Source organism: Corvus hawaiiensis, chromosome 20 (assembly GCF_020740725.1).
Source record: "Corvus hawaiiensis isolate bCorHaw1 chromosome 20, bCorHaw1.pri.cur, whole genome shotgun sequence".
Classification (NCBI taxonomy): Eukaryota; Metazoa; Chordata; class Aves; order Passeriformes; family Corvidae; genus Corvus; species Corvus hawaiiensis.
Window position 1 is genome coordinate 4,892,703 of NC_063232.1, and position 14,834 is coordinate 4,907,536.

At 48.1% G+C, this 14,834-nt stretch overlaps 2 protein-coding genes across 3 annotated transcripts; one reads left to right on the forward strand and one right to left on the reverse strand.

Moving 5' to 3' along the window:
- Nucleotides 1-18: 18 nt before the first annotated feature.
- On the forward strand, nucleotides 19-6,597 carry SMYD4 (SET and MYND domain containing 4). 2 transcript variants are annotated; one of them, XM_048324749.1, is made up of 10 exons: nucleotides 20-205; nucleotides 884-1,034; nucleotides 1,258-1,347; nucleotides 1,650-2,793; nucleotides 3,558-3,740; nucleotides 4,036-4,202; nucleotides 4,524-4,659; nucleotides 5,099-5,215; nucleotides 5,520-5,643; nucleotides 6,277-6,597. In XM_048324749.1, exons 1-10 carry the CDS (start codon nucleotides 75-77, stop codon nucleotides 6,425-6,427), a joined length of 2,394 nt encoding a protein of 797 aa, XP_048180706.1. In that variant the 5' UTR covers nucleotides 20-74; the 3' UTR covers nucleotides 6,428-6,597. The 2 variants fall into 2 exon arrangements, with proteins under 2 accessions (XP_048180708.1, XP_048180706.1); XM_048324751.1 differs by lacking the exon at nucleotides 1,258-1,347 and having other exon boundaries at nucleotides 19-205.
- A 495-nt stretch (nucleotides 6,598-7,092) lies between these two features.
- Nucleotides 7,093-13,984, reverse strand: SERPINF1 (serpin family F member 1). The gene is made up of 8 exons (XM_048324752.1): nucleotides 13,879-13,984; nucleotides 11,380-11,465; nucleotides 10,837-11,035; nucleotides 10,604-10,759; nucleotides 9,586-9,789; nucleotides 8,663-8,805; nucleotides 7,842-8,052; nucleotides 7,093-7,496 (listed from the first exon to the last, which is right to left on the reverse strand). Exons 2-8 carry the CDS (start codon nucleotides 11,455-11,457, stop codon nucleotides 7,237-7,239), a joined length of 1,251 nt encoding a protein of 416 aa, XP_048180709.1. The 5' UTR covers nucleotides 11,458-11,465; nucleotides 13,879-13,984; the 3' UTR covers nucleotides 7,093-7,236.
- Nucleotides 13,985-14,834: the final 850 nt, after the last annotated feature.

The following is a 14,834-nucleotide window of genomic DNA, read 5'->3' on the forward strand; positions in this document are numbered from 1 at the left end:
GTGTTCCGTGCGGGGATGCTGCTGGGCGCCACCATGGCGGTCGTGGCGCTGCCGGTGGCGCGGTGGCGGCGGTGATGGCGCTGCCGGTGGCGGAGTGGCAGGGCCGCACCTCCCGGCTCTGGGCCGCGCTGGACCCGGCGCTGCGGGAGCGGCTGGCGGCGGCTTCGCTTCAGGACGCGGTGCGGCTGGGTTGCGACCTGCTCCGGTGAGCGGTGGGCGGGGCGGGTCCGGCGCAGGGTAACGAGGGGGATTGGGGGACTGGAGCATCTCTCTTAATGTGTATAAATAAAGGGATGAACCAGGCTCTGCGCGAGGCAACGGGCGGAAACTGATGCCGAGGAAATTCCACCTGGATAAAATTCCACCTTTCTACCTGACAGGAGGCTGGAGGTCGGCCTCTTCTCCCAGGCAGCTGGTAGGAGGACAAGAAGACATAGTCTTAAGCTTCTCTTGGGAAGGTTTAGGTTGGGCATTAGTAAGAATGTCTTCGCAGAAAGGGTGATTAAACCCTGGGATGGGCTGCCCAGGGAGGTGGTGAAGTCGTGGTCCCTGGAGGTGTTTAAGGAAAGGTTGGACATGGCTTTCAGTGCCGTGATCTGGTTGGCAAACTGGGGGTCGGTCACAGGCTGGACTCGATGATCTCAGAGGTCTTTTCCAACCTAATTGATCCTGTGGCTCTGTGAATATGAGGAAAAACTTCTTCCCTGTGCAGTGACCACGCACGGGCACAGATTGAGAGTGTGGAATCTCCCTCATTGGAGCCATTCCAGAACCCTCTAGACACAATCCTGTGCCACGTGCTCTGGGATCATCCTGTTTGAGCAGGGAGCTGGGACCAGATGATTCCAAACTGATTCTTTGGTGCTGACCCCGTATCCCACAGGACCGAGGAGGAGGAGGAGGCAGCCCTGGTGCGGTTGTGCCACCAGGCACCCACGGGCAAGGAGCCGGAGGCTGCGAGCTGGTACCGGGAGCAGGGAAACCGGGAATTCAAACAGGGCCACTACCAGGCTGCCCTGAGGCTCTACTCTAAGGTAGGTGTGGGATGAGGGGGTCCTACAAAACCTCTCAGCCAAAGGGATCCTGTGAGGGGATCCCCGAGAGGGGATCCTGCAGCCCCTCATGGTTGAAGGGCTCCTGTGAGGGGCAAGGAGCAGCTCCCATGAGGGGTTCCCCAAAGAGGAGATCCTGCAGGTCCTGCTGAGAGGGTCCTGTGAGGGGTCCCCCGAGGCAGCAGCAGTTCTCTGGTCTCTGCAGGCAGCATCACACGAGGCCCCTGGGAGCCCCGAGGTGTCCGTGTGCTTTGCCAACCGCTCTGCCGCCCTCCTCCACCTGGGGCACTTTGAGGTAAGTGGGCAGCACCCACCCCACAAGGTCCTGGGTGCCCCTGAGGTATTTGATTGTTAGAACAAGAGACAGCAGATCAGCTGTGCTTCCCAAGCTGTGCTTAAAGCATCCATAACTCAACTTTCTGAAGGGCTCCTACGTTGCTTCTGTGTCAGGATGCTTTATTTGGGCAGCAGCTTGGTTATGCACATGGAATTTGCTGATTAACACACAGAATGCTTACATGAGACTTTTCTTAGGTGGAATGAAAGAGCACGAGCCGGGTTTCAAGCCCACTTAAAAGAGCTTGTCTTTGTTCCTAGGTTTGTTTGGAAGATATTGCCAGGGCTGAAAGCCATGGCTATCCAGACAGGCTGCTGCCCAAGATCCTGCTGCGGAAAGCTGAGTGTCTGCTGTGCCTGGGGAGGTTACAGGATGCACAGGATATCCTCAGAGTGCTGGAGAGTAAAATTGCTCTAGAGAGGGTCATGACTACACACCTGACACGGCTAAAAAAGTTAAGCCAGCTGAAGGTTAAGTTATGTGAGAAAGAGAGGTGTCCAGAGCCTGCACGAGAAGCACGTGGTGGCATTCAAGGGAAGTCAGAGATCTGGGAAGAGAACAACAATATTTCAGGTGCATCTTCATCTTTGAGCTTGAGTTTTGATGCAGAGAGAGGACGTCACTTGGTGGCCTCCCAGGACATCGTGCCAGGACAGAGCCTGTTAAAAGAGGAGGCCTTTGTGAGTGTGCTCTGCCCTGGGGAGAGCCTTCCTCTGCAGGGTGGCGAGGCAGCGTGGGACACGGGAGCCACTAACGCAGATCTTTACTGCCACCGCTGTCTGAGGCAGCTCCTGGCCTCGGTGCCTTGCCAGGGCTGCAGTTATGCCAAGTACTGCAGCCAGGACTGTGCAGATGTGGCGTGGCAGCAGTACCACAGGACAGAGTGTTCCCTGGGAGCGCTGCTCCTCACACTGGGGGTCTTCTGCCATGTGGCCTTGAGGACTGTCCTGCTGGCAGGATTTGCAGAGGTTAGCAGGCTGGTGGGATGCTCCCACAGTGGGGACAAGGACCTTCAGAACCCTGAGGAAAGATGCAAACCTCTCAGAGAGGCACCAGATGCCGGAGCTGGTACCAGAGGTATCCCTGGTTGTGACAACAATGGTCGGTACCAGAGTTCTTACCAAGCTCTGTTCCACCTTTTGCCCCACACTGAGCAGCACAGTGCTGAGCACAAGTTCCTCTGCACACTCAGTGTGGTAGCTATATGCAAACAGCTGCAAGCAGCTGGCCTGGAGGCTGCTGTGTTGAATCAGGAGTCACGTCAGCAGTGGTCCGAACCAAAGACCTGTGAAAAAACCTCAGATGAATTGTCCCCAGAGCTGAAGACTGTGGCAGAAGCAATACTGAGGCACGTGTTGCAGCTGCAATGTAATGCACAAGCAATCACTGTAATGCAGGAGCTGGGTAAGATAAAAACTTTTAAGCCCTACTGTGTTGTCATGGAATGGTTGGGGTTGGAAGGGACCCCTGGAGATCATTCAGTCCAAATCCCCTGCCCAGGCATGGCCACCTGGAGCAGGTGACACAGGGACACATCCAGGTGGGTTTGGAATGTCTCCAGACCTCCCTGGGCAGCCTGTTCCAGTGCTCTGCCACCCTCAGTGGAAAGAAGTTCTTCCTCACGTTGAGGTGGAACTTCTTGTGGTTTAATTTATGGCCATTACTCCTCATCCTGGCACCACAGAAAAGAGTCCAGCACATTCTCTGTCACCTGCATTTGTATATGTATTTATGAGAGCCTCTCTCAGTTTTCTCCAGACTAACCAGGGTCATCTCCCTCAGTCTCTCCTCATAGGAGAGACGCTCCAGACTCTTCATCATCTCTGTGGCCTCCACTGGATCTCTCCAGTAGCTCCTCTTTCTTGTACTGAGGAGCCCAGGACTGTCCTGTCCTTGCTCATCTTCCTTGTGTGAAGTGAAGAGATGGAATTATCAGCTGTAGAAAGCTCCCACTGCAGATGGAAATGGCTTGTTTAAAATTTAATGGCCTGTCCCATGCTGGCCTGTTCCTTGGTGCACATTCAGAGTGTGCTTAGCTATTATTTATTGTAGCAATATACCAGGAACCTTTCTGCTGCTGCCTGCGCTCGGTCACGATGCTCACTGCAGAAATTGTGTGGGTTTGTGAGCATTCAATCTCAACCTGCTTGGTTTTCCTCTGTCTTCAGGGCCTGGAGATGGGGCTGTTGTAAATAAAAAGCCTGTGAGGCTGGCAACAGCCTTCTTCCCTGTCCTCAGCCTCCTGAACCACTCGTGCTGCCCCAACACCAGCGTGTCATTCAGTGGGACAGCTGCCACTGTCAGGGCATCACAGCCAATCCCAAGAGGCCAAGAGGTTTTGCATTGCTATGGTAAGCATTAACTCTGTGTTTGTCTCAAGGCACAGACATCATTGACCTCTCCTCATCATGCTGATAGCTATTTATATCATAATTCTCATACAATTCTCATCTAATATTGCCAGAGTCTTCGTTTAGCAGCCTTGATCAACGCAGCATTTCATCTCTTGAGCCCACTGTTAGATTTTCAGTCTTCAGTTACATCCTCTCCAAAATATACCTAGTCTCAATTGTAACAAAAATCCATTTATTCTGATATTTAGAGCTGTACCTGCTGAGAGATCTTTACCCTTGCCATGCTTTGCAGGGCCTCACCGATGTAGGATGAGGGTTGCTGAGAGACAACAGCTTCTCAGTCAGTATTTCTTTGAGTGTCGCTGCCAGGCATGCCTTGAGGAGCTGGAGTCTGGTGTCAAGAGCTTGGTGCCCATCAGAAATTCATTCTGCTGTCCCAAGTGCCAGGCTCAAATGCAGGTAAATTCTCCATAGTTATGATTGTGCAACTTACTGGGGTGTGTAAGGTTTAGGTCTGGGAGAGCCAAGAGTTGAAGATCTCAGTTTGATCCCTGCTCAAAAGCCAAAAGCCCTTGTTGAATCAAGACAGTATCTCACTGGTTCTTCTAAAATCAAATAAGCTGATTTTTAAAAAGTTTACAAAAAATTAACAAAAAATCACTTTGTTTAATGAATACAGCTGAGAAACAATTCAGCATCTCTATAACACAGCTAATGCAGATGGAGAGTAAGCTTTGAGCTGAAGATGAGTAGGAATGATCACAGGGGTGATTTCCTCAGGGAGAAGAGGACACACTTTGTTGTTCAAACGAAGCTTGTGCAACTTCAGCCAGCAGAGAGAACCTGTCTTGCCGTTTGCAGGACCTTCAGCAACAAATCAAGAAAGCTTTAGACCTGCTGAGAGTCGGGAAGGCTGGTAAGGCTCAGCTTTGTGCCCTGAGGTCAGGAGCTGAGGAGCCCAGGTCGGGACAGGAGATGGCACTGTTGCTCACGCCGTTGGGGTTCTGTGACATGTGGCCTGGTGTCCCTGGGGACTTCAGCTTTAGATTGTTTTATACCCCCTGATCAGGGTGTTAATCTAAGTCACATATTGTTCCATAGTAAAGTAATTAAATAAAAAGAAATCAGGGAAACGTTAGAGTTGGACATTTCCAGGTCTTGTTTTCCTGGAGGGAGTTGGGTCAACCTCAGCCCTGGGGTAGAATAAGGAGAGGTGCAGATGAAGTCAGCATTGAATCCTAACCAAATCCCAGTCAGCTGTGTAACACGCAAAGATGAGGTTGGATTGATTTTATTTCATGGACCATGGAAAACTGGAGACAGGGTGAATTTTATAACCTTTTTTTTTAATATAGATCAGGCTATCAAAATGCTCCTGAAGTGTCAGATGGATGCTGGAAACTTCTTGTCTCCAGAGCATTTGCTGATGGGAGAGATGGAGGATCATCTGGCACAGGTCTATGCTACTCTTGGTATGGCATTGTCCTCTCACTATCCCACGTTTCCTGAACTTTGAATTTAACATGATTAGTGTTTTCTTGGACTGGCCCTTTCATTTTTTTCCCTAGTTTTGTCAGCAGGGCTCTCAGAAAGACCAAACCTGTGTTCCCAGCAGCCAGTGAACGATACTGTGCTCTCATGCTCTTTTAGATTCCCTGTCCTGGTTCTGTGGACAGAGTGCATCACATTTGGAATAATTCTGTCAGATGCTTTGGGTGGCAGTAGCTCTAGGAAGTATTTGTTCATTTCTCATTGTTTTGTTTTGTTTTCCATCAGGGAAGTGGCAGGAAGCAGCCAGACACCTGAAGAAGAGTATTGAGATTGTGGAAATGCACCATGGGCCATCAAGTGTAGAAACAGGCCATGAACTTTTCAAGCTGGCACAAGTCCTCTTCAATGGGTGAGTTTGGTTTCATCCTCTGTCCCTGCCCTGCACCACTCCTGTGTGTCTGACACAATATCAAGGCAGGTGGCCCTTGGCACCTTGAGGGTGTTTCACAGGACACAGGATGCCTGGCACAGGTACTTTCTTTGGAATCTCTTTCTCTGCTTTGTGCCTGTCTTTTTCTTCTCCCTGGCTCAATTTATTCCCTGTCCAATTGTTTTATTCTGTCAACTCATCACCCTTGGTGTTTATACCTCAGTTGTATAACGTTGCTGACATCTTCTCAAAGGAGGGAATGAAATCCTCTTGCTTTATTGGCAAGGATATCCCCTGACTGCTTCTGAAAATCTCCTCACAACAACTCCCTTTAACCAAATTAATTTTAGCAGGAGCTGCAGTGATGAAGTAGTGATATACTCAAAGATAATGTTTTCAGGTTTTGTGTATCTCCTCACCTTTCCCTCCCCTTCATCCTCCCTTTGCAGCTGAAGCAGACACAATTTTCCTGCTGCTGGAAGGCAGGGGAGGGTGGAATCTGTAGCCATGACCAGGTTTAGGTTTTTGTTAGGGAGGGCTTAAAGGTTGTGTAAGTCAAGAAGCTGAATTAAGTATTTTGCATGCTCTGTTCTTATTATCTTCCTATTTCAGATTTGCAGTTTCTGAAGCTCTGAGCACGATTCAAAGAGCAGAGGGGATTTTGTCAGTGCACTTCGGTCCTCAGAGTGCTCAGATCCAGGAGCTACAAGAGATGAAGGCCTGTCTGTCAGAGCTTCCCAGAAACATCCTTCAGAGGACTTAATTTCCCTGTCAAAGGAAGCTGCAATGTGATCTTTCATCAAAGCTAAGTGTCATGTGGTAAGGTAGTCATGTAGTACAAGCTGGAAAATCATGTGTAACAGCAACTTGAATGAAGTTTTGAAATGCTCTTTAGTGAGCCTGTTGTAAATAAAATGACCAATTCTAACGTGAGAGGTCTGTGTGTGGTATGGTGGGAACAGAGGCTGTTGTGTAAGTTCTGTGTGTGGGTTGGAAGCAAATGTTTGAGTTACTTTTGTGTGAGATGTGACTCTCCCCTGTGTGGTACCCTGAGCATTATGAACGTACAGTCATCCAGAGCACGCTGCCTTCTATTTTTGATACTGTGAGGCACTTTCCTGCTTGCCAGTGTCAAATGGAAATGGTTGAAAGGGGTGAGGCAACAGCCTGGGAAGTGCAAACTTACAATCTATAAAAGAGGCCACTGCAGAACTTGGAGGGCTCCAGCACAGGTCTGTCAGTGATGAGGGATTCAGTTTCAACAACTGGTGTAAGGCTGGAAAACAGGATGGGGGACAATGCAGCATACACCAGATAATGCTTGCTTTCAGCACACAGAACTGCATTCCTCCTCTGGGGAAATTGGGAGTGAAGGCACAGGATGTAGGCAGACAACCTTTCAAGGGAGAATACTTGGGCTCGCTGAGATTAATAGCAAAAGCTCTTTTATTGCAGCATGAAGGCGTAAGATTTGCAAGTTGTGTCTTTGTGCAGCAGAGCAGGGAGCCAATATCCCTCCCAATATCACCCTTTCCATTTGGGCCCTACCATTGCAGATTATTGTGCAGGGATCTAAACACCCCTGGGATCCAGGATCTTGCCAATGAAGAGGAGGGTTCCAGTGGTATCATCCCTCAGTACAAGAAGGAAAGGTTTGTCCACGTGGTATTCTATGGGGAAGGTCAGACGAGCAGCATTGGCCTCGAGGTTTGGTGTGGATCTTTCCCCATCCTCACTAAGCTCCAGCATTGCCTTGTGTTGCACATGAGATAATCTCAGAGGTTTGGCAGAAATCTTGGAGAAGTCAGGTGATGTGAAAAGTGATTGGAGCCCTGGAGAAAAGAGAGAAAGTTGCGTTAGCTGAAGGCATGGGTTGCAGAAGGGGGAGCAGCACTGCTAATGCTGTGATCCAGGAGGGCAGGGAGCCTGGGGGAACAGGGAAAAGCAGCTTCCATCTGCTTGTACTGAGCTTCACCCTCAATCTCAGCAGCATTGTATGAGCTTGGTGGAGAGATGTGATAAAAAGCTGAGAAGTCCTGGATGAAGGTGATTTGGTTGCTGGTGAAATCTCCACAACCATAACTAACAACCCACCAGCTTCCTATTCTGAGAGCAGGAAGCAACTTGACCACTGCTTTGAGCCCTGGCAGCCTGCAAAGGGGGTGTGATGTACATACTTGTCTCCTTTAGTGTGCTGCCAAGTGCCTCTTCGTAGTTCAGCTTTAGTTTGGGCAGGCTTAGCACAGCGTGGACCGTCTTCAGCTCCTTGTCCACATCGTGCACAAACTCTGAGGTGAGACTTTCCTCAATCAGAGTCATGTTCTGGGTCACCTTTGTGGGCAGGAAGAACATGGCACTGATCCCCTCTGTCAGGGGCAGCTGGGCAATCTGCAAGGCCAGAAATAAGAGGGAGATTAGAGAGAGTGACATCAATAAGAAACAGTTTTACCCATCCTGTACCAGGCCGAGGCCTGACTCTCAGGCTGGAATATCAACCTTTTCAGTTAACATTTGATCTTTTTCCCTGTTTGCTTTTATCTGACATGATGCTTCCTGACACTTCTGGCTTTTTCCCTAGGCTTTCATCCATCCTTCCTGCACTCTTCCTGCTATGGAAGTGCTCTCTCACCTGTTAAATCCTGCAGCTTTGCTTTGGGGAATTCTCACTGAAACACCTTTGAGCTCGTGCTCCAGGGAAAGCTTGGTTGAAAGAGGTAGAGATGGAAGAGTTTTGAGAGGTGTGCCCTGCCCTTCTTGCCCAACTTTAAGTCAAGCAATACAGGCTGGTAGGACCTGGGCATAATTTAAATTTTGGGTTGCTTGTGACATAGCCAGTGTAGGAGCAGGATATCCTAAGAATCAACACACTGCCTTTCAAAATAGGGATTGCAAAAGTAGCTGATGGGAGGAGCAAGGCTGGATTGGGTTAACAGGTAGGTGTAGCTGAACATGCTCCTCAGTAGGTTTAGGAGATCTTGGGCAATATTTGCTCTCTGACCTTGCAGTTGAGTTCTGAGTCAAAACCATATCTCAGGATGGCTTTGGGGTCTGACATCATGGACACCTTCACAGTTCTGTCCTCATCCAGGTGGAAGTCCTTCAGGGCAGTCTTCTTGGTGTCAAACTTGGTTTTCCATGTCCCTGTTTTTCAAGAGAGAAAATGGAGGATTTTCTGGAATAATAGCATATGAAACCAGGCTCCTGCCCGTGGCTGAATAATCTTGTGCTTTAATATACAGCACTTGTGCTTTAAGAGTTGAGGCATAACAGGGATAGAAATAGACTGATTGGAGCTACTGATTTACTGCCATCCTTGGCCCCTCCTTTTCATCTGAGAATTGGCTAAATGGCAAATAAATAAGCAAGCCAGTGTATGGGTGGAGTTGCTATTGGGAAGTTGATGTCTACTTATGCGATTACAAAACTATTTTGAAGGGTAACAGTTGTGTCGATGCATATAAAGTGCTTCTCTCCCCACCCTTTATTTTGCTCCTTGTCTCCAAGCAATAATTCTCCAGGACACTGGCTTACAGCATGTTTAAGAACAGCTCTCTAGTATCAAACTGTTCCTTCTGCAGTGGTAAAAAGGCTCAGAACACTCTAAGCTGTGCCTTCCCTAAATGGTAATATCCTGTCTCTGAATGGAGTTTTTTGAGTTTAAAGTTTCTTTTCTGGTTCTTACTGCAAACAGGTCAAGATTCAGCTTCCCAAGAGTAATAATTCGTCCCTCAGGACTATTTTTGTTCAGGTAGTGTGCTTTTTTTTTTACTTCTTTACTAAACATTCTCAAACACTTTCTTCTTACACTCTCTGTCTCTTTGACAGTCTGTTTGCTTTATTGGAAGTGAGAGCATTCCTTCACATCTCCTCTAACACATGCTTAATGGACTTTTTCTGTATCCAAGCACACAACATTCTTACCCTTGAAGAAAGCAGCCCCAGCAAGGAGAATGCTGACATCTGTGGGCATGTCCTTCATGAACCTCATAATCCTTCCCTTAGTCTGCTGTCGGACCCAGCTGTTGATTTCTTGGAGGTCTAACTGGGTGTTACCACTCAGTGCCCTCGGTCGCATCTTGTAGGACTTCTCGAGCTGGCTGTGAAACCCAGGCCTTGCCCTGAGTCCTGGGGAATAAAAACATGGATCCTGCAGCTTAGCTCCCTTATCAAAACAATCTCAAGGCAGCACGTTGCAATCCAAAGCCCAGCAGCAGGCCTCTCATAAAATATCTGTGGCTGTTTGTCTACAGAAATGTGCTTTGAAGAGGAATATCTGAAAGCACATTAAGGAAACTGATCCAAATCCTACAGCCACCCATGCTGGAGCATGGGATAACTCTCTTCTGAAAACTGAAAAAGGGAGATAAGAACTCAAGGCTTGGACACAGCCATTCCTACATCAGCCTTTCTTCTTTCCCCAGCCTGCTTTATGAGTACAGTTTACTCAACCTATTGGATTCTTGGAACCAGCAGGTTCCAAGAGATAGCTCTTAGCATTCTCAGCAGATGTTTATTGCATGCCAGAAGCAGACATTTCAAATAGCTCTGCAAGGAATTAAACAAAGGAATATGGCTGAGTGTTATCACAAATAGAAAATGTGATCTGTGGTTCCTGGAAGCCAGCAACACCTGCCAGACAGCCTGGAGTGAAGGCAAAATTCTCAGCAAGTTTCTTTTAGGTCTTCTGTGAGTTAACTGTTCTGTCACCAATGTCTTTGTGTGCATGTCTGGGCTTTTATTTAAGTGCACACAAACTTTCCAGGCTTTTTTCTGGAGCAGCAAGAGCATTCCGTGCCCTGTCTGCATCCTGGCTTGGATGTCAGAGCCAGAGCTGTTGGTGCTGTGTTACTCAGTGTGGTTTTATATAAATACACACCAAAATAACTACTGCTGACGGTTATTTAGGTAAAATTTCATGGAGGGGAAGAAGGACTTTTACTTTTCTCCAAGATGATCCGGGAGGCACTTTTCATGCTCTTCTCTGGCCCAGCCACACTGCTCAGGAGGTCCTTGTAGGTGTCGTGGACCTCAGCTTTGTTGAGGAGATCGTAGAAGAGGGCGCGAGAAATCACATTTTCAGTTCGTTCTCCAGCCCCTGCCAACGACCAGGAAAACATGAGGGAAGGGCTGTCAAGCCAAAGGGTGAGTGTGGAAATGGGGCAAAGAACTCACCAAGTGAGAGACTAGAAAGTGCAGTAGCCAGGCTGAAGGGAGACAGCAGCACGTTGGCGGTGGCTGTCCGGCTGGACTGCTGGCGGTACAGGTCGTAGCCAAAGTTGGAGACTGCAGCTGCCAGCTTGTTCACAGGGCTCTTGTAGAATGGATCTTCCTCTTCCTCGCCAGCATTGGCTCCATCAGCTGTGGCAGAGTTCTGGCAGGTACAGGGAGTGTTTTGGTTAGACTTGCAGGTGTGATAAACACTGCAGATTTCTTCTATGACTTACAGAAATATTGGCTTCATCTTGTAGAGAGTGTAGGAACAGTTACTTTAAGGCCAAAGACAGCACTGGGTTTGAAATTCTGCCTCATGGTCATCCTCTGATGTAACTACTGTGGTTTTATCCAGGTAATGCAGGAGTTAGTCTCATTATGTTGCTAAATAAAATCCTAGTAATTTAGGAGGGTAGTGCTTAATCCTTCAGTAAGGATCTCTAAAATTAAATTACCTGCTCCACACCTCTCCCCCTTGCTCTCTGCATCTTGTCTCCTACTCACCTGCTCAGTAGCTGAGTTCTGGGTTCTGCTTGGGACAGTTAAGAGGCCCAGGAAAAGGAGAACCACTGGAATCTGCATGCCTGGACCTACAAAGTAAGAATGTGACAGGGAGAGTTTGAGCAACCAGGTAAATACATCTCTACCACAGCTATTCACTTACCTGGTTGTGACAGGAGCTGCAGTGACAGATGCTGCTGCTTGTCCTGCCAGTTGTGAAACACACACCTGATCTCAGCCTTCTCTAGTTGGAAGAATTCAGCCAAACTGGCCTCAGTGACTTTAAAATTGGGCAAGCACACGGTGTGGGCGTGCCTGAGCACAAAAGCAGATGTGTGTGGCCCAAACCACACTGATGCTGGCAGTTACCGAGTGCCAAGGTCCAGAAAAGCACAAATCATTACTTCTGAGTCTTAGGCTTTGAAAAAATTCAAGACTTCATTTATAAAAAAAGGTACCAAATCCATACTGTTGAACGGGGCAGAAAGCAACACTGACTGGTTACTGCTGTGTTATACAAGTTGCCTGCCTCAGGCAGTAGTTTGCTGTTCCTTGTGTCTACCTGTGTCCATCCTTTGCTTCTTATTTGCAATTTGATGAAGTAAAATAGAAGGACTTTCTTAAAAGACAATAAGAAAAGGGGCTGGGAGTAAATACCTAGTGCAGGGCCAGACCTAGAGAAGTGAAAGGCAGAGCTTGGCTTATTCAACATTTTTAATGTAGGGGGAGAAAAGCACCAAACTCCCCAAAGCCGTTCCTTCTGTGGAATCCACTTTTCATCACTCCAGGACTGGGATGAGTGGCCCTTCCAGACAGATCTGTCTGGTCCAGAGGGCAGTGAGTAACCCAGGGCTTTGCTGTGGGTAAACCAGAGCTACTGCAGTGTCCCGCCCCGGAGAACAGACGCCACTGAGGCTGGTCTGAAGCAATGTTTAGATAGATTCCCAGAAATTAAAGGAAGAGGGTTGTATTTAACTAACCCCCGTCATCCAGACAACTGGAGAAATCAGAGGAAGAACATGTGTTTCAGATTAACTTCAGCTCAAAGGAAACACGCCTGCTGCTAGAAATACACGTGGCGACAACAACCCCAGTTCCAGACCCTGTTCAGGCAGAGTGAAAGGCAGTTTGCTGATTCCCTTTCCTGCCTTTTCTTCTGGAGACAGCTCTCCTTTGGAGAAAAAGGCGTCACAGTAGAGGTTTAAGGCTTTCATCTGTGTTCAGCCAGTGTAACACAGAAGTGGTACCCGCTTTCCCCTGTGCACTTGCATCCTGCTGCTGTCCCAGCTGCAGAGTAGGTGAGGTTTCTGGTGCAGAAGATGGGGATCAAGAGGATTTACTATCTGGTGGTGTAGCAGTGGATATGATGTTGGGATTGCTCCTATCATTCCAGACTTTTACAATGAACAGGCACCATGCTGGAAGAGACGTGACAGAAGCCCTGCATGAGTCTAAGTTAAACAGGCCTTAACGAGGGCTCTGTAAGGATGCCTGTACCAAGCTGCACTCTTGCATGCTGAGAGGAAGAGGTTTGGCCCAGTCTAGCTTAGAGATGAAGGTTTTCCATGGAGCATAACCTTTTCTCTGCAGAAAAAGAAAATAATCTCAACACAACCTCTGCTTCCAGCTACACTGAGCTCCTGGGAGCATGGGAGCGGAGATTGGTTTTGCAGATTGTATTGTTTTTGCCAGTACTGTCACCAGCTTCATATTTCTCAGACTTTGCCAAAAAGCAATTTCCATTCTAAAAAGACAAAGCCTTTTGCGTTTGAATTGGCCTGAACATCTGGATTCTATTTGTATTTCTCTTAGCACACGGCCAGAAACGCAGAGAAAAGAATTTGGTTGGATCAGAGGTGGGATGGTTTCAGGCATGATATTAAAATCTGTGGCTGCCTTGCAGGAGAAGAGAAGGAGCAGCAGCAGCGTGTGATGTTACAGTCAAAAGGTACAGGAAGAAAACCTTGAGAAATGAGCTGAGAAGGAACTTTGTGTCTGGGAGTTGTCGATTTGGGAAGGCCTGCAGGTGCAAAGGAAATATTTTACTTTCCACCTGCAATGGTACAAGTCTCTCACATCATTTATAAACACCTCTGACTTTAGAGGTGCTGTGAAACAAGACCCATGAGTTCAAACTGCTCGCTCTGCTTGTTCCACAGCACCAGCTCCTGGAGCATCCTGCAACCACCAGCTCCAGAGGATCTGACTCTCACCAACCTTGTTACCATCACAGACAAAAAGCGTGCTCCCAGCTGCAAGGCAGATGCTTGAAAGGCAGGAAACCCCACCCCAGTTCCCAAGCACAGCTCAGCCTCGGAGGGCAAAGCTGGCACTGGTGGCTCCCGATCCTTGGGGAGGTCTCTTGGTGGGAATCCTACCTGCAGAAGGACCATTCTTCCCATTTCCCAGGTCCTCTGAGAGCTGCCCAGCCTCAGCCTCTGCCCTGTGCTCCCCTGGCCGCTGGCAGTGGCACAGGTGAGCTGTCTCTGAGCTGTCCCTTACCTGGGGCTCCTCTCGGCCGCTGCTGTCAGGGGCTCCCAGCGGGTGCGAGTCGAGGACAGTGCGGGTTTGGTGCAGCCACATCTGCTTTTTGCTGCTTCCTCCAGCCCAGCCTTCAGCAGGCTTCAAGTTACAGCTTCCCAGGGCTCTCTTAAAGTGCTCTCCTCCCATTTTCTGCTGCTGCCACCCTCGCCCTGAATTGCACTAATTTTTCAACCCTTTTTTTTCCCCCCAAAACAAATCCCTGCGCTAAGGGCAGCCTGGTGGGTAAAGCACAGGTTGCAAATGCAAACACTCCCTGCTGGGTTGGAGCAAGTCTTTTATCCCAGCAGTTCTGCCATATGTCACATCAGGGAATTCCTTCTGTCTCAGAGGTATGGTTAATGCAGCAGTGTTTAATGGATTTATGGATTTATGTCCAAGATTTAATGGAGAGACTTACAAAGTGGAAACAGGCTTCTGTTGTTTGAGGCAGTTGAGATGCTGGGAACTGCTTGTATCCAGTGATGGTTACTAGTTAACAAGAAATCATTAACTGTCTTAAAGTTTTGGCTGAAAAGAGGCTAAAAAGCCAAGGACTTGTTAAAAAAGAAGATGAATTAAGAGAAATTTGTAGAAGCTTTCAGAATGATCAATTATATAGAGAAAGGAAAGGGACAGAGAAGTTCCATTATTACTTTCCATAGAAGGCTCAAGGGGAGCACCCACCTGTGCACATTCAAATCAAGGGAGCGTATTTTTTACCAAGTATTAAATTGTAAAGCTCGTTATAACTAGATAATGCAGAAGATGAAAGATAAATATATTTGAGGGTAAAAAACCCAAACCAAACCAAATTAGTGGAAGAAAGGTCCCCTGAAGGCTACCAATGGCCAGCTGGGCAATACAGGCAGAGAACAGTGGGTTTTCCTTGTCCCATGTCATTCTTTTTTTTCCCCTCCAGCCATTTGTTACTGGTT